The sequence below is a fragment of the Schistocerca serialis genome, chromosome 3 (assembly GCF_023864345.2).
Source record: "Schistocerca serialis cubense isolate TAMUIC-IGC-003099 chromosome 3, iqSchSeri2.2, whole genome shotgun sequence".
Lineage (NCBI taxonomy): Eukaryota > Metazoa > Arthropoda > Insecta > Orthoptera > Acrididae > Schistocerca > Schistocerca serialis.
This window is the reverse complement of record NC_064640.1, coordinates 303434549-303454715: the sequence shown is the minus strand read 5'-3', so window position 1 is coordinate 303454715 and position 20167 is coordinate 303434549. Positions and strand designations below refer to the sequence as shown.

Here is a 20167-nt window from a genome sequence, read left to right as displayed (position 1 = left end):
TTGCATCACATAGCATTTATCAACAATCCCTGCTCATGCAGTTATATTTGCTGTACACAGCTGAAATAGCCTTGTTTGTAGCAGATGCAAACTACAACTACTGGTTAGGGTGTACTCACATGACTTGAGGACTGTGTGTGTTCATTTTGTGGGGGACAAACAGTGAGTAGCCCATTGTAGTTATTCCATGGTGGAGAGTAGTACTTTCTCAAATTCCTTGTTTTCTTCACTGACTAAAGCAACCTAGGAAACATCCCTTATGAAATATCTTTAAAGTTAAAGGCCAAAGGTGTGTAACATGAACACACCATCACTCATTTAATGCCAACCTGTTGCCTTTAAAAGTCTGCATGACTGCCTCTACACAAACCATGTATTTAACAAACAACAAACTTTCTGCACCATGTAACATCATTGATTCCCTTCTAAACTAAATTGGACACACTAAGGTTCCACTAACACTCCACAGGAAATTTCACCTAAAATTTCCCATAACCTATTAACTAAACAAGAATGTCTCCTTTGAGCCTGTCTCATGAAAGAAATAGACACATTACCAGAATATACACTCACAAATATCCCTAATAACTTTATTAGCAAACACAAAAAATTAGCTCACAAGGCCGCCTCATGGTTTTACGGCATTAGGAGTGTCAGGATGACTATTAGTACATCCTGCGTCACATGCTTTATTTTACCTTTCCCCCCTTGTATTTTCTCCAATCGCTTCCCTTCCCCATTCAGAAGGAGCTGCTGTTAAATACGGCAGTGCTTCCAGTACAACATGAAATAAATGAGTTCTTACTACATGGACAATTGGGCTTTGGGTTGGGCATTGCAGTTTGACATTAACTGGGGACATAATCTCAATTATCTGGTAAGGTGCCTGGTATTGCAAAATTAGCTTTTTAGTTTTTTCTTTCAGCATGTAGGTGTTAGATAACATTACTCACTGCCCAGTGTGGTACATAACCAATTTAGCTTTTTGTTGTGGGGTGCCTTCATGCCATTCTTAAGACTTCATATTCATCTGTCTAATCTGTTGCCACGTACTTCTTAATTTTGTAGCAAAATTTTGTGTGAAGTATACATCTTCACCTAGGGTAGGTGGCATAATTTGAAAGGGAATGGGGTCTTTTGGCTAAAAACCACCTCATAGGGGATAAAGCCCATGTTTTTGTACACTTTCCAAGTTACAAGCTGTCACTACAAATTATGGTAAAGTGTTCAAATCATTGTGACTACTATTCATGAAATTACTTAACATTTTTCCCCTACTGTCCTGTGAACTCTCTGTTCAGCCATTCACTTGCAGGTGTAGTGCACTAATTTGTAACATCTTATAGTGTAAATAATAAGTGTAATTCAGAATGAGATTTTCACTCTGCAGCAGAGTGTGTGCTGATATGAAACTTCATGGAAGATTAAAACTGTGTGCCAGACTGAGACTCAAACTCGGGACCTTTGCCTTTCGCGGGCAAGTGCTCTACCATCTGAGCTACCCAAGCACGACTTGTGCTCCATCCTCACAGCTTTACCCTGCCAGTACCTCATCTCCTACCTTCCAAACTTCACAGAAGCTCTCACCTGAACCTTGCAGAACTAGCACTCTTGGGAGAAATAATAATAAGTGTAATAATAAATGTAATTGCTTCAATAACTTGGACATACTTGGCAATTAGTACTGTGGTCATTTATTATTGTCTCTGGCATTAGATTTTTAATAAGCAATGGTTAACAATAGTCTGTGCCACCATTTCTGCCTGTTGATTTGATATGGTGATCATGGCCAAGACACATGATTTTTAAATACAGGGTGGGCAAGAAGTCCCCATACCCCTGTAACTTCTGTATAGTATGGGATGTTATTAGGCAGGTTGGTAACTTTATTTCTACTTGTTGCAATTCGTGTTTACATGTTTCCACAATAGTGTTTTAATCTGTAGCCATGTCAGACGTGAGTGGTCGTAATTGCACTACTGAGGAGCATTTAGTGACAAGTGTGTGAGTGCCTGAATGACACACAGGGCAGACAATGAGACAGAATACTACAGTAGTGTTCTAGGAAAGGTGTGATGAGGCTCCACCATGAAAGGTGACACTTCTGGATTGAGAAATAAATGCTTTTACTTTTGGCAGTGTTAAAGATAAGCCACTGAGTGGAAGGAAGAAGATATGAGAAGAAACGTGCCTGAGTCTCTACTTTGATTGAACAGTCTCCTGTGAAGCCAACACACAATATGCTTTCAATTTGGTATACCAAGGACAAAAATGTGAGATCATATCAAAAGACATTATAGTCAGACCTTTATGACTGAAGTTCGTTAGAGTTATCGGACACAGACTGGAATGAGTGTGTTTCAGCGTGCCAAGTTTTGTTAACTCAATTTCAAAATGCAGTGAACTATGCCATGGTTATGTTTTCAAGTGAATGTGCCATTTATCACAGCTCACACAATAGAAATATTGTCGTTTGAGCCAAAGAGAATCTTCATTACATGGTCAAGTTACAAAGAAAGCTGCCTCACATAATGATATGGGCAGCGATGACTTCACAACTTATGCTTGGACCATACATTTTTCCAGGAACTGTGAATGGCACAGATTATTTACACGTGTTCCAAATGTTGTTCATACCTCAGCTTGAGGAAAGGGGCCTCACAGAATGCATATGGTTGCAGTAAGGCTGAGTGCCTCCTCACTATGCTCCTGCAGTGCACAATTTCCTAAGTGAGCTTTTTTTATGACGGTTGATAAGTTGTGGTGCATCAACACCACCAGGTTCCTTGAAATGGCCACCAAAACATCCTGACATCACCACACCTTACAACTCATTATGGTGAGTCATTAAGGTGCATGTACCTGCATGTTGCTATACTACCAATGAACTGCACAATGCTGTTGAAGATGCATTTCACACTGTAACCCCAGACATGTGTAAAAATATGTCAAGAAATGTGTTAACAACATGGTGGGGAACCTACTGATATATTGGGCACTTAATACTAAAGTACATAGTTGCGCTAAAACAAATCAACTCAATTAGCATTTGATACTAGGGGTACAGGGCTTCTCACCCACCCTGAGCTTTGTGCTGTTCTTCTGTGTTGACTCAATACATTCTACAGCATAGCATCTAAGTCTGTCAGTGTACCAGTGGTACTTCCTTGAACATTGCACAACCTCAAAACCAAATTCACTTAGCCATGAGTTGGAGGTCTGTCTCGAAATTCATTTCAGTGCAATACCTCAAGATCTGCTTCAGTGTGGAGCCTCGTGAATCTATTACCTCTTCTTTAACAAAGGCATAACGGGTCTTGTTACTTCTGCAAATTTTGGGATGTATTCTCTATAAAATTGCAATCCTGAGATATTACTGTAATTTCTTCATTTGTGCTATACACTGGGAAATCATTTACAGCTTGTATCAGCTGTGAGTTAGTCGTGCACCGTCTTGGCTGATGATATGGCCTGAATAGCAGACTTCCTGTAATACAAAGTGGCGTGTTTCTAAGATAAGGGTCTGTCGTGCCACACACAAGCACTCAGACCTCTTGTAGATGCACCTTATACTCCTGGATGTGTTGGGCAATACAGTGTCATCTCGGTAGACTAAGCATTGTTTTGGTTTCAGATTCTGTAGTACTCCATCTAACAAGTGTTGGAAAGTTGCATTTTTCAAACCAAATGGCATCTGATGATACTGGTAGTGATCAAATGGAACTGAAAACGCTGTTTCAGGTCAATCCTCCAGTGCTATCTCTAATTGGTGGTACCCCCCCCCCCCCCCCCCCCAAATTTATGGTGATAAAATAATTGCATTTCACCAGATTGTCTAAGGTCTCTGTAATGTTTGGCATGGGCTATTCATTAGTTATTGCTTGTTGTTTAGATATTTACAGTCACCTGATAAGCCTTCTTACCACCTGTTATGAGAAGCACTGAATAAACACTGGTGCTTTCTTTAATAATTACATCCTAGTGCTGTTTCTTGTACACAAGCAGCTCATTTGTTGTGGAATTCCATGCTGCAATAGTCATGTAGCAGGCATTGTCCATGCAGGTTAAATAATTCTGCAAATTTCTCCAATAATCTCTTCATTTCCACATTATCACATCCATTTAGATAAGATACCTTTCCCCTTAGTGCAGTTAAATCAACAGACTGCCCTGGGTAAGTCTGGCCACAGCACAATGCATGGCCCAGACCATAAGGCAGTAGCACATTGCTGTTTGCCTGAGCTCAGGCAGTCAGATGGCAGTAAGATGGCTAGTGTAGTTGCATCGGCTGTGCTTCGTGGTAAGGCCCAGATGTACTGATGGTGATGGCCTCTCTCTCTCTCTCTCTCTCTCTCTCTCTCTACTAATAGTTACATATTTTTTCAGTCTCTCTTTTTTTTTACTAAAGACGTTAAGACAGCGGCTATCCTGCCTAGCCTAAACTTAAAAATACGGTCATGTCAGAGAAAACTGAGGGAAAATATATCTCCAACAACAGTGACATGGATTTTCTGTGGTTTCTCTAAATCACTCAAGTATAGAACACTGATGATTCCTTCATCAAATCATTTTTCTTCTCCCATTATTGTATATGTGTAAATTTTTTTTATGTCAATAAGATGTGAAACACTAATCACCCATTTCATTTTTTTTTTATTTTCTCTAGATGCTACATATTTTCATAAAAACATTTAATATCTTCATGATTATTAACAACTGCTGTGGTGTAATTTTCTTCCTTTCATCTTCAGAGTAACCTAACTGCATAATGTTGTTTACCTGTGCCTGCTTGTGTGGGTGTCCCTCACAGATACTTAGTTCAGAGCAATTTGTTGGAGGGAAGTTCAGTAACTGCATGTATTTTGAAAGGGTAAGAAATGAAATTTAGCCAAGTCAATAGTTAAGTCTCTGAGAGGAGATCAAAGCAATGGCCAAATTCAAAAATTTATACACTCTGAAATAATTTTCTCAGTGAAATCTGTCATCAAATCAATGTTTAATTCTTCCATAACCTTTCCCTAAAATAATAAAGTGGATGACGGAAACTTGAAGCCATTAAAGATAATAGAGTGGCCAGTTTCAGTCCAGTGTTATGCTACATCTGTTACCAGTTTTAAGAACTAGATGTTCCATCAGGATATGGTTACAAAGGTACTCGGCAGAAGTTCTTGCTAACACAGTGTTCTCAGTTTTCTCTAAAAATGTCCAGCTTTTCGCTTTCTAATTTAGTGCATTATCATTGAAGTTAAGGTTTGAAATAACTTCCTGATCTGAACAGGATAGTTGCAGAATAAGATATCTAATTTTTTATTTCAGAGATCTCAAACACCTGATGCTGTCAACAGTTCCACAGAAGAGAGAGAGAGTGATCCAAATAGTTTCTCCTCTTTGAACAATCTTTCAGATTCACTTAATGATGGAGAACCCTCAGCACAAGCTGTTCCAACAAAGAGATCTCAGTCATCAAGTCCATCACTTAACAATTCTCCATTTGCAAGCCCAACACACAGGTTCTCATCTGGTGGTGGACAGAAAGGATTGATGCAGAGGTTTTATGCATCACATGGAAGGATGAGAATTTATGCTGCTCCAAGGAATACTGTACCTGTTGTTGTTTCTCCTCCTTCTGTTTCACCTGTACATAACCAGCCTCCAATTCAAAGGAAGATCATTGACATCAATAGTGGGAATGATTCACAGGTATGCAGTGTGTTACTGAATTAATTAGTAATATTTGTAGAACTTACCAATCAAATGAGCTTTTTTCCTTTGTATTCTACACACACCATAAATTTCTGAAAAAAATATAGTGCATTTGTAAATATACTTGCAAATGTGCCCATTTGCCACTCAGTGCCATCTCCATGGTGAAGAGCAATGTAATGCTTATTGTTTTTATTATGGATTTTCCATTGTTTGCTAATTGCAAATCAGTTGTACAGGAAATAGTGTCCTAGTTTTATTGCCACACAACTGAAGTGTGTGTTTCATTATGTTTACTTGGTACTATGCAACATGGTACCTGAGCCATTGGTTTTTGGACTCCGTACATATTTGCTGAGAAATGTAACATTGTTGTTGAAACAATGACCTTACATTCCAGGCAAAGGGAGCTCAAATCTCTATCTTGCCATCCATGTGTAGGTTTTTCATGGTTCCTCCAAACTAATGCAAATGCCAAGATGGTCCCTTTCATAATAGGAAAGCCAATTTCATTACCAGTTACCATGTCTAATGGGAGCATCATTTGAGATACTAAACCATAATATTCACTTGTTTCTTTGCTATGTAGATCATTGGACTTCCAGCTGTACATGTCATGACATTTAAGGGGTGATCAAAAAGTTTCTATTTGAAAAACCACACTGTTCAGAGTAGGTATGCCAATCACGCAAAATCACAATGAGCATTGAGGCAATCGTCTCAACAATGCATCAGGTTAAAAATACCTGTTTGGTATAACATCGTGTCCTGCTGCATGAAGTAGTTCTTAACTGGCTGTTCTACACCCTCATCTGACAGAAATTTTCAACGGATTAAGGACTTTTTTTAAGGGAACAAAGGCATGATAATCACGTGAGCAAGAGATCAGGACTATAGGGCAGGTTCTAGTGTCTCCCACATGAGTTTGTGTAATTTCTGCATTACATTTCCTATATGGGGACATCCGTTATTACGAACTTGGTGCACCATTCCACAATGGTAGTTTTTTTTATAGACATACTGCGCCATACACATTCTTCATTCTCCAGTGGATGTCTTCCAGTTTTTGTCCTTCAGCAACCAAGGAAAGAATAACAGCATGTTGTTCCTGTTAACATGAATTTGGTAATATGGCCATAGTTCACATTTCCACATTTACTGCACACAGACGCATTGGAAAGACAGGAATGCCACACTAATACTTTGTCACATGTGGGTGCTTATATACCCACATCAGAGTCATGTTACATTGTGTACATGCTGCAGCAAAATACTCAAATGGAAAGTTTTGATTGTCCCTCATAGTAGCAAATTATAGAGGGGAGAGAGTAATTTTTATACTGACAGATTTCATATAAGAAGCATTTTGTACAGGATTCAGATAAAGACCTGGTAAAGACTCCAGTGAGAAAGGGCTACCAATCAGCTGAAGAGAAGATACAAGCAGAGTTACAAGAGATGCAAAAACGTGAAGAAGAATTGAGGTAGGTCTTATAAATTTACAATCATTTGTAATGCAGTTATCTGATTTTTGGTAAATTGTTTCCTAACATGTATTATTTCATCTCGGAAGGTTGCTGAGAGCAAAACTATTTGCTCAGTCACAGCCAAATCTTTTGAGCATTGGTAGTATTGAGGAAGAAGAAATTAATCATATCAATGGTGATGGAGGGAAACAGACTTTGCAGAGTGCACAGTCTATTCCAAACCTCTTAGATTCTGATGATTCATTGGATGTTTCACAGGATCCTGCTTCACAAAAGGTGAGAACTCGCATTCAGTTATGAATTAAGAGGAATATCTACGCAACATTAGCTTAATAATTCCAATTGCAGGTTTTCAAATTTTAGTTGGAGTAGACATTAGTCTACTATTACATTCATGTTTCTGCGAAATAGACATTCCATTGTGAAATGAAATACTTTCCAAGGATCATAAAGATGGCTAAGAGGTTAATTTTTTTAACTTATAGACAGAGAAATGTAAAACACTCACAGAAGCATAAACACACTTGCAAAATTATAAGTATTTTCCAGTTAAGCATGTGAGCTTTTTATACAGATACTGGCTGTACGCCCGTGCTTAACAGTGGATAAAGAAGGGCGTTTGCATACTGTCACTTTTTAGGGTTCCGTACCTCACTTAGTAAAAACAGAACTGTTACAGGATCACTTTGTAAAGAAATGTTTTCCTAGTGAAGAAGTCAAATATAAATGAAACGTAATGAAACAAGCAAAGCATTTTTTAAAGTCTTTAACACACAAAGTGAAATCAGTAAATCTGTATAGCCTAGCCAAGTAAATTCACTGTTATGAAACTTCCTGGCAGATTAAAACTGTGTGCCCGACCGAGACTCGAACTCGGGACCTTTGCCTTTCGTGGGCAAGTGCTCTACCATCTGAGCTACCGAAGCACGACTCAGGCCTGGTCCTCACAGCTTTACTTCTGCCAGTATATCGTCTCCTACCTTCCGAACTTTACAGAAACTCTCCTGCAGAGTTTGGAAGGTAGGAGACGAGATACTGGCAGAAGTAAAGCTGTGAGGACGGGGCGTGAGTCGTGCTTTGGTAGCTCAGATGGTAGAGCACTTCCCCGCGAAAGGCAAAGGTCCCGAGTTTGAGTCTCGGTCGGGCACACAGTTTTAATCTGCCAGGAAGTTTCATATCAGCGCACACTCTGCTGCACAGTGAAAATCTCATTCTGGAAATTCACTGTTAGTTTGTATTCAGAAAGATAAGATTGTTGTATTTAATTCTGTCACTGATGTAAACTTCTAAAAATACTCCTGTCACTGAGGTAAAAAAACTGACAGCATCATCTATTGGTTCTTTGGTTACAACACCATCACTAAGGCAAATATCTGAGCTACTAACCTGAGAAGACTCCTAAAATTCAAATTACACTATTTTTATCTGCGGTCCAGTTTCGAAATAAATCCTATAGGTTGCCTCCAGCTAGACTAGTTACCTGTGCAAACCACATGAATATTCACCAAGCAGTTTTGGAGATCAGTGTGTAAACAGAGACAGACAACATGATGATTTTAAAGTTTTGTTATTAGTGTAGATATAAATATTTGATAAGTAGCTGAGATAGCTATTGAATAATAAAACATCTATATATCTTTTAAATAGGAATAGTAGCATGTTGACACATGCTAAACCAGTGTACCAATAACATCTGATATGATGTAGTTGCTTATAAAACAATAAATTATTAGCTCTACAGACTAAACTCGAAGTATATCAAATAAAGTACAACACAGAAGACTGTAAGAAAATTGCCAGTAGAAGCTATAAAATATTTTTTAAAAAACTGGTACTGTGGGAGACATCAGAACCATAATACTTCCATATTATACAAACCACACAACAATAAAGATTCTAAGGAGAAAATACACAGCAGAGTGCAGAAATTGTTAGATTATACTAAGAGGGTCGTTCAATAAGTAATGCCCCACATTTTATTCTCGGAACATATTTATTGTTAGGAGTCAGAATATGGTGACATGGTAAACAGGTCTTGTCCATGTCCTATTTTTCTACATTGTCTCCATCACGTCCTATGGCCATATGTCAATGTTGTGGAAGAGCATGTATTACCCACTGGTAAAAGCTCTTGTCCTGTAGGCATAGCCATGTTTTCACTGCATAGATGACCCTTTCATCATCTTCAAAGTGTTTTCCCCCATAGAGAATCTTTAAGCGGCCCAAAGAGATGGAAGTCTGAGGGTATCAGGTCTGGACTGTAGGGTGGATGTCTGGAGCAGTGGCTGTGACAGGACGTCCTGAGCCTGGTTGATCATGGAGCTCTGTTTCTGCATTTCCTGAGGTTTTAACTTCCTTTATCCATTGCCCAACTGTACTACTATCAACTGCAGCACCACCATACACTGCACACAAACATTTATGGATGTTCACCACTGTTTCTTTTTCTGAACACAAGAATCCAATAACAGCACGCTGATTGTAATGTGAGTTGCATGTAGATGCCAAATTGACACTGCACTATGGCTCTGGCGTCTGCAAGAATGGTTTGAAACTTCACCAGCACACAGAACAAACATCAAATGTGAAGCACCAACAAGGACATTTGTCTATGTATTTATTTGTTGAATGTATTTAAAGTGCCTTACAAAATTTTAATAACAGATAAAATGTCATACAGAGAGTGAAGGATTCAAATTGTTGGTAACACATTTATTGTCTTGACCCAACAAATTTGAATACCCAGTAGAATAAATGGACTTGGATGGCTGATAGTGGCAGAACCTGTAAAGTGCTGCAGTTTTCCAAGAAAGTGCCACCCTGAAGTTCCTCAAATGTATGCTTCAACAATAGTTCTTGCTGCAGATGAGATAAATATGACCACATGGCCATAAACTCATGTCTTATCTTCACTTCAGTTGTGTATAGTTGCCATTGTACCTAACTCTAGATTTACTTTACTACATTGTCACATCATCTTGGTTTCTCTCTCAGTAACTCTTCAGTCTGTTGGCATGTTGTTCACTTGTCCATCTTGTGTTACCATTGTGAACATCCCGCCAAGGACAGCAGACATTTGTTTCTGTTGATTCTACCAGTCAGATTCTGCCACCTTATGACTACAGCATCATTTAAACACACATTTTAACCATACTGTCAAGATTCTCTCTCTTGTTGAATGTTTAAGGTGGACACATTACTGACAAAATTCAAATTTACCTGGATATTTAAAATTAAATCAGTAGAAAACTAGATTATTCCTGAGCTATTATAATAAAATTTTGTAACTAAGCAAGTAAGGAAAAGTAATGCAAATAATGAAAATCAGCAAGAGAATTAAAACTGAACAGATATTGCGAATTTTTTTTATTTTTATCTTTCTTTAAACATCAGTAATTGTACATTACATTAAGATATGACAGAATAACTCATTGGTCCCATACAGTGGATTCACATAAGGCCTCTCCACCATCAAGGCTTCAGAGTATGTTGTACAAAAATACATAGTTAGATGGTTGTTGTTTCATGTGTGGTGGTGATATGCGGAATAAAATGAATGTACTGATACCACAAAATGCAACCACTTTATTAAATGTGATTGATCATAAGACAAGAGTCATGGGTGTTGATATGCACACTCCAAAATGAAATAGACAAAGACCAAGAATAAAAAGATGGGGCTGAGTGACACACCTGGTCAGTATAAATTGATGATGGGCAACTGAAACAAGGAATCCACAGATGAACAAAGACCAAAGCAGTAGATTTATCTATCAAATCCTTTAAAGTGCAACGCAATGTCCTGTCAGTTGCGGAGAAAATATATCGGAACAAATTTGACTCAAGTAGTGGACCAACCGGGTCAAAATGGACACATTGAAGTCAGCCTTAGCATGTCATATTTTCCCTATTGCAGAAAACTGTGGTGTCCTAGCCGTTGCATTGGCAAACAAGAGGTGTGCATAAACTGTCTGCAGTCCACTTAAACACCTGACCACACAAAGCCCTCAGTCACTAATTTTGTGGTGGGATGAATACCAGGATGTGATAAGTTATGCAGACCATCAAAGATTGCCCTGCAGAATTTGGCAGGGACAGAGAATGTGATTTGCCTTTAAAGGTGTCACACCACAGGAGTAAGTTGGTATGGGGGATTTGGACAAGTTTGGGCAGAAATTGTGGCAGTTCAGACAAAAAGTGCTGAACTCTATGATCATTGATGGAAATATGCCCATGCGGCACCATGTAATTCAATTTGGACGTGTTGTCAAATTTGGCACCATTGGTAGGCAATGACTTCGAAAATAAGCTGGAAATATTAGTGTGTGAGTTTGTCAGCCAGGTTCCACAAGGTGAAAGAATCTGGTTTGTCACCTCTATAATCAGTGCTGAAACACAATTTGAATCATGAGGGGTGTGGTCACAATGATGTATTTGTGCATAAAAATTTGATGCATGCCCAGGAACATCTGTTTGTATCAGTATCCTTTCTTCATCTTCCATAAAGAAGTCAATAAGATCCAAGGATAGTAACAGAACTGTGATGCACGATCCACATGTCCTTGTACACATTTGGGAGGAGAATGTTTTAATCAACCTCACTTGTAGTTTCATAATTTCGTTGTTCCATATTGTTCAACATATCCCACAACCCACAAGAAACCAAACGAAACCAAACCAGTATAGGTGAAAGGTCTCAATAACTTTTGTTGTGTGTCAGTGTTCATTGTTTGGTGTAAGGTAACACTGTGCATTTCCAGAGTCCACAGAAATTGATTGTTGTCATAGGTCACCAGTGTGGGCTTTTCCATTGCGGTGAGTGTATGTAACAAGATACATGTACTGATTTCATAAAATGTAACCTCTTTAACCTGATGACATTGCTATTTTGAGTGAAAGTGAAGAAGAATTACATGATCTGCTGAATGGGATGAACAGTGTAAAGAGAATGGATTGAGAGTAAATTGAAGATGAAGGTAATGAGAAGTAGTAGAAATGCGAACAGCAAGAAAGTTAAAATGAGGATTGATGGTCACAAAGCAGATAAAGTTAAGGAATTCTGCTACCTAGGCAGTAAAATAACCTATGCTGGACAGAGCAAGGAGGAAATCAAAAGCAGACTAGCAATGGCAAAAAGGTCATACCTGGCCAAGAGACGTCTACTAATATCAAATATCAGCCTTAATTTGAGAAAGTAAGTTCTGAGACCTCCCATGAACCATGGACCTTGCCGTTGGTGGGGAGGCTTGCGTGCCTCAGCGATACAGATAGCCGTACCGTAGGTGCAACCACAACGGAGGGGTATCTGTTGAGAGGCCAGACAAACGTATGGTTCCTGAAGAGGGGCAGCAGCCTTTTCAGTAGTTGCAAGGGCAACAGTCTGGATGATTGACTGATCTGGCCTTGTAACAATAACCAAAACGGCCTTGCTGTGCTGGTACTGCGAACGGCTGAAAGCAAGGGGAAACTACAGCCGTAATTTTTCCCGAGGGCATGCAGCTTTACTGTATGATTACATGATGATGGCGTCCTCTTGGGTAAAATATTCCGGAGGTAAAATAGTCCCCCATTCGGATCTCCGGGCGGGGACTACTCAAGAGGATGTCGTTATCAGGAGAAAGAAAACTGGCGTTCTACGGATCGGAGCGTGGAATGTCAGATCCCTTAATCGGGCAGGTAGGTTAGAAAATTTAAAAAGGGAAATGGATAGGTTGAAGTTAGATATAGTGGGAATTAGTGAAGTTCGGTGGCAGGAGGAACAAGACTTCTGGTCAGGTGACTACAGGGTTATAAACACAAAATCAAATAGGGGTAATGCAGGAGTAGGTTTAATAATGAATAGGAAAATAGGAATGCGGGTAAGCTACTACAAACAGCATAGTGAACGCATTATTGTGGCCAAGATAGATACGAAGCCCACACCTACTACAGTAGTACAAGTTTATATGCCAACTAGCTCTGCAGATGACGAAGAAATTGAAGGAATGTATGATGAAATAAAAGAAATTATTCAGATTGTGAAGGGAGACGAAAATTTAATAGTCATGGGTGACTGGAATTCGAGTGTAGGAAAAGGGAGAGAAGGAAACATAGTAGGTGAATATGGATTGGGGGACAGAAATGAAAGAGGAAGCCGCCTGGTAGAATTTTGCACAGAGCATAACTTAATCATAACTAACACTTGGTTTAAGAATCATGAAAGAAGGTTGTATACATGGAAGAACCCTGGAGATACTAAAAGGTATCAGATAGATTATATAATGGTAAGACAGAGATTTAGGAACCAGGTTTTAAATTGTAAGACATTTCCAGGGGCAGATGTGGACTCTGACCACAATCTATTGGTTATGACCTGTAGATTAAAACTGAAGAAACTGCAAAAAGGTGGGAATTTAAGGAGATGGGACCTGGATAAACTGAAAGAACCAGAGGTTGTACAGAGATTCAGGGGGAGCATAAGGGAGCAATTGACAGGAATGGGGGAAATAAATACAGTAGAAGAAGAATGGGTAGCTTTGAGGGATGAAGTAGTGAAGGTAGCAGAGGATCAAGTAGGTAAAAAGACGAGGGCTAGTAAAAATCCTTGGGTAACAGAAGAAATATTGAATTTAATTGATGAAAGGAGAAAATATAAAAATGCAGTAAGTGAAACAGGCAAAAAGGAATACAAACGTCTCAAAAATGAGATCGACAGGAAGTGCAAAATGGCTAAGCAGGGATGGCTAGAGGACAAATGTAAGGATGTAGAGGCCTATCTCACTAGGGGTAAGATAGATACCGCCTACAGGAAAATTAAAGAGACCTTTGGAGATCAGAGAACGACTTGTATGAATATCAAGAGCTCAGATGGAAACCCAGTTCTAAGCAAAGAAGGGAAAGCAGAAAGGTGGAAGGAGTATATAGAGGGTCTATACAAGGGCGATGTACTTGAGGACAATATTATGGAAATGGAAGAGGATGTAGATGAAGATGAAATGGGAGATACGATACTGCGTGAAGAGTTTGACAGAGCACTGAAAGACCAAAGTCGAAACAAGGCCCCCGGAGTAGACAATATTCCATTGGAACTACTGACGGCCGTGGGAGAGCCAGTCCTGACAAAACTCTACCATCTGGTGAGCAAGATGTATGAAACAGGCGAAATACCCTCAGACTTCAAGAAGAATATAATAATTCCAATCCCGAAGAAAGCAGGTGTAGACAGATGTGAAAATTACCGAACTATCAGCTTAATAAGTCACAGCTGCAAAATACTAACACGAATTCTTTACAGACGAATGGAAAAACTAGTAGAAGCCAACCTCGGGGAAGATCAGTTTGGATTCCGTAGAAACACTGGAACACGTGAGGCAATACTCACCTTACGACTTATCTTAGAAGAAAGATTAAGGAAAGGCAAACCTACGTTTCTAGCATTTGTAGACTTAGAGAAAGCTTTTGACAATGTTGACTGGAATACTCTCTTTCAAATTCTAAAGGTGGCAGGGGTAAAATACAGGGAGCGAAAGGCTATTTACAACTTGTACAGAAACCAGATGGCAGTTATAAGAGTCGAGGGACATGAAAGGGAAGCAGTGGTTGGGAAGGGAGTAAGACAGGGTTGTAGCCTCTCCCCGATGTTGTTCAATCTGTATATTGAGCAAGCAGTAAAGGAAACAAAAGAAAAATTCGGGGTAGGTATTAAAATTCATGGAGAAGAAATAAAAACTTTGAGGTTCGCCGATGACATTGTAATTCTGTCAGAGACAGCAAAGGACTTGGAAGAGCAGTTGAATGGAATGGACAGTGTCTTGAAAGGAGGATATAAGATGAACATCAACAAAAGCAAAACAAGGATAATGGAATGTAGGCTAATTAAGTCGGGTGATGCTGAGGGAATTAGATTAGGAAATGAGGCACTTAAAGTAGTAAAGGAGTTTTGCTATTTGGGGAGCAAAATAACTGATGATGGTCGAAGTAGAGAGGATATAAAATGTAGGCTGGCAATGGCAAGGAAAGCGTTTCTGAAGAAGAGAAATTTGTTAACATCCAGTATTGATTTAAGTGTCAGGAAGTCATTTCTGAAAGTATTCGTATGGAGTGTAGCCATGTATGGAAGTGAAACATGGACGATAAATAGTTTGGACAAGAAGAGAATAGAAGCTTTCGAAATGTGGTGCTACAGAAGAATGCTGAAGATTAGATGGGTAGATCACATAACTAATGAGGAAGTATTGAATAGGATTGGGGAGAAGAGAAGTTTGTGGTGCAACTTGACCAGAAGAAGGGATCGGTTGGTAGGACATGTTCTGAGGCATCAAGGGATGACCAATTTAGTATTGGAGGGCAGCGTGGAGGGTAAAAATCGTAGAGGGAGACCAAGAGATGAATACACTAAGCAGATTCAGAAGGATGTAGGTTGCAGTAGGTACTGGGAGATGAAAAAGCTTGCACAGGATAGAGTAGCATGGAGAGCTGCATCAAACCAGTCTCAGGACTGAAGACCACAACAACAACAACAAGTTCTGAGAATGTATGTCTCGAGTACAGCATTGTATGGTAGTGAAACATGGACTGTGGGGAGAACTGGAACAGAAGAGAATTGTAGCATTTGAGATGTGGTGCTACATACTGATGTTGAAAATTAGGTGGACTGAAAAGGTCAGGAATGAGGTGGTTATGCACAGAATCGGAGAGGAAAGGAACATGTGGATAACACTGAGAAGAAGGGACAGGATGATCAGACATCTGTTAAGACATGAGGGGATGACTTCCATAGTACTCAAGGGAGCTGTAGAGGTCAAAAACTGTAGAGGAAGACAGAGACTGGAATACATCCAGCAAATAATTGAGGACATGCATTGCAAGTGCTACTCAAAGATGAAAAGGTTAGCACAGGAGAGGAATTCGTGGTGGGCTGCATCAAACCAGTCAGAAGACAGAGGACAAAAAACCTCTTCATTAAAAAAAGAACGATCACAAGATATGAGACACATGTGTTAACACAGACAATACAAAGTGAACTAGACATAGGTAGAGACTTCAAGAAAGCATTATGTGTGTGTGTAATGTTCTTGGGACTCGATTTTGCTTGCTCATGTCACCTTCTGCAGGTCGATATCATCACATGACCATAGTGAACCAACAGAAAGCTTTTTATGCAGTATTTCACACCATAACACTTGAAAAGTTCCAAGATTATGAGCTATGTAAGAATCCTCTTGAAGGAAAATTTAACTTTTTAAGCTTATTTACCATTGTTGGTGTGAACCCCTTTTGTTACATGCATAACTAAGGGGAAGAGGTATTACACAAAGATGAGCTTGGAGGCAAGATACTGAGAGACTTGATTTGATTGATTCGATTTAACCAGAGAGGTAAAACAGCTGAACATAACCCCATTTATCAGCAATGTCATTTGTGTGTGACCCTGTTAGCTAGGTTCCACAAGTTGACACAAATGTGGTTCCTGGCCTCCAGATGTCCACACTGACACTGAGGTTATTGTACAATCTCTCTCCCTGTCATACTAGGAAAGCTAACTAATAGCCTTAAGTAGTAGGATGATTCCCTTTACTATCTCTGTTAGCTGCAATTTCTTCAGGAATTAGACATCTCCAAAAAAAACAGATACCATACACACAATTGTAGTATCTAAGCCTTGATGGTACTTCATGATATCTTCAGAGTGGATGCACCCTAGGTCCAATCTCTTGCAGGAATCATGTAAGATGCCATGAGCAAAGAGGGTAATGGGCAGGGAGCACTACAGAATGAGTGTGCAACAATTTGGGAATTTGGGTTGGACATGAAGCATGCTCAAATAGCCAGAGTGGTTAAGGCAAGTGCTGGCATAAAGCAGAAAATCCAGGTTTGGGTCCTGTTGTAGCACAGATTTTCACTTGTCACAGAATTATTTCAGTGCCCTAATGCAGCTGAAATTGGTACTTCTTTTTCAACATGCAAACATTCTGTACCTTTTGCTCTCCAGTACTTCACATTGAAAGATTAAATGTCACTTCTTTCTCTATATCTACATCCGTACTCTACAAACCACTGTAAGGTGTACCACTGCTAGTCATTTCCTTTCCTGTTCCACTTGGAAATACAGTGTGAGAAAAACAAATGTCTATATATTTCCATACAAGCCCCAATCTCTTGAATCCTATCTTCCCAGGGGCACTCCTGACAATACCCTTGTCTCTGATAAACTCTCACTGTTGATAACAAAATACCAGATTCTGCTCATTGAGAAGCCTTAGAGCCATTCACATTCCCGGGAACCTATTCCATATACTTGTACATTCAGTAAAAGTTGGCAGTGTGGCATCATATAATATGCTTTACAGAAATCTAGGAGTATGGAATTTGCCTGTTACCATTCATCCTTGCTTCACAGAATTTCCTAAGAGAAAAGAGTGAGCCGAGTTTCACACAAGCGATGCTTTCTAAAACCATGCTGATTTATTGACAGAAACTCTGCCCTCTCGAGAAAATGTATTATATTTGAACTAAGAATATGTTCAAAGATTCTGCAGCAAAATGATGTTAGGGATATTGGTCTGTAATATTGTGGGTCTGTTCTTCTGCCCTTGTTATACACAGGGGACACCTTTGCTTTTTTTCCAGTAGCTTGCTACCTTGCACTGGGCAAGAGATTCATGAAAAATGCAAGCTAAGTAAGGGGCCGATTCTGTAAAGTACTCTTTGAAAGACCAAAATGGGATTTCATCAAGACCTGACAACTTATTTGCTTGAAATTCTGTTTCTTTACACCAGGGATTTTTCTCTATGTCCTCCACACGGGAGCGTGTGCGATGGTCAAATGATAGTCCGTTTGTACAATTCTCCTATGTGAATGATTTCTTAAATGTGAAATTTAAAAGTTTGGCTTTACTTTTGCTATCTTCTATTACCATACCAGACTGGTCAATATGTGACTGGATAGAAGTCTCAGACCCACTTAGTGATACCCTTCGTGTGCAGGTGTTTCTTGAGGTTCCTATGCCCACTCATTAGATCTAAAAGTTAAATCTGCCTCTTGTTAACCCCACAATTACAGAAATTTTCTTAGAACATAGTTCTGGTATCATTGGCTTGCCACAATTTTGTTTTTGGATTGTAGTCAAATATTTTGCATGTTGTCTTGTGATTCAATTACATAGTATTAAATTTTACCACTGAAGTAGTGATGGGTAGGACAGGTTCTGGTCCAACAAATGGTCATTTCCCCTGTGGCGGCAAGCCTATTAGCTTGCACATTACTACTAACTCCTGAGTGATAAGAGACTGACAGCAGGTTTTCACTCTGCAAAATATATTTGATCTCATTGCAGGGGTTGATAGGGATTTCAGAGCAACTTGGCTGTATGAATGAATGCAGATGCTATGATCCTCGTAACACCTACATAGATACTTCTCTGCACATACTCTAATTGTGAATATTTCCCCTGGAATACTGTTGCTAGCTTCCCTGGATAGATTGTGCTTTCTATTTGAGGCTGCACCCTGTGTACACTGCCTCCAGCAACCTTGTCTGTTTTTCACCAGTCAGTAAACCAGACTGTCATCTGAACAGTACTGTGGTTATTTCTTACACTGCTCCTACTTCCTATGGTTAGAAAGATTTACTGAAGCCATTGGAAGTTGTTACATAGTGAGCATGCATTTTCTCTGTCATTCTTATGTTTACCACATTCATTATATAAATGTGGAATTCTGGAAATCCTACAGATTTCCAGTTTCTTAACGTACATTCTCCTGCTGCTGCCTCCATTGTAAGCCAAAGATGTAATGGGGGTGTGTCCAGCATGGGAGTGCTGTTAATTCAACCCAATAAATCTATGCAGTCCAGCCGTGCTCCTTCCCGTGCTCCTTAGCAGCTGTCTTCTGGCACGGATCGTGTCACAGCTTAGGTTGGGCAAGTGCTTTAGTTCTGTACCATTTGTGCCATCTAGTTCATTTTATTACATAAACCAGATGACTAGAGAAGGAGTACTTATTCCCCTTATTCAGAAAGGATCTACTATTGTATGGACTCAGTCCCTCCAGATAAAAGTAGGACAACTCATGATGGCGACACAGCAAAAAGAATTTCACAGAGATCTGAAAGACCTAAGTTGACACAAGGCTGTGGAGTAGGTGACTGTAATAATTCATAGGAGCCAAGTCGCAACAGTTGTTAATATCTCTGAATTGTCAGCCTAATAGGTCATGGTTCAAAAATACTGATGCTAATTATTTACAGAAGAATGGACAAACTGGTAGAGGCCAACCTTAGGGAAGAGAAGTTTGGGTTCTGAAGAAATGAACATGCAATACAATACAGACTGCACTATATATCTTAAATGAGACACTGTAGAAAGACAAACCTACATTTCTAGCACTTGGAGATTTAGAGAAAGCTTCTTACTGTGTTGGTTGGAATACACTCTTCAAAATTCTGAAGGTAGTAGGAATAAAATATGGGGAGCAGAAGGTTAACAGAAACTTGTAGGAAAATGAGGATAATTTCAAGAGTTGGGAGTTCAGAGGGACGTAGTAGATCAAATAACTCGAACATACTAGTTGACTTCCAATGTTTTCTTTTATTTAGCTTTATAATCAGTCAGTGAGTCAAGGCATACTTCCTGAAAGACTAAAATATGCTGTAATAATATGGATTTATAAAAGTGGAGATAAGCAATTAATTTCCAAGTCAACCCTCTTTCTTGTATTTTTTTGAGAACAAATTGGGAGGGTAGCTTGTCAGAACACTGAACCACTTTCCTGATAACCTTGGAATTACTGTCCCTTTTGGCTTTTGCAAAGGATTTCCTGCAGAGAAACAAACACATGATCTCATAAGCTCAGGTCTGGTAGTAGTAAAAATAAAAATTACCCTTTTGGCATGTTCTGTGATTGTGCCAAGAAGTTAGATTATGTGGATCATTTGTCTGTAATTTGTAAAAGTCTATTTGTTTTAAAGTTTCAGAAAAATTCCCCAAGAAAAAGAAGTG

General features: G+C 39.3%; 1 protein-coding gene across 12 annotated transcripts in view; it reads left to right on the top strand.

Annotated features, from left to right (window-relative positions):
• Positions 1–20167, top strand: part of LOC126470094 (uncharacterized) — a 1674514-nt gene that overhangs the window by 882066 nt on the left and 772281 nt on the right. For 4 of the 12 annotated variants that reach the window (XM_050097656.1, XM_050097648.1, XM_050097663.1 and 1 more), the window contains exon 7: positions 5317–5700. The exons of 3 other annotated variants lie outside the window; for them this stretch is intronic. In XM_050097656.1, the coding sequence (XP_049953613.1) occupies positions 5317–5700 (384 nt within the window). Of the gene's footprint in view, positions 1–5316; positions 5701–7077; positions 7188–7276; positions 7467–20136 lie in introns of all 12 variants that reach the window. 5 more of the 12 variants (XM_050097660.1, XM_050097659.1, XM_050097658.1 and 2 more) reach the window with 3 other exon arrangements.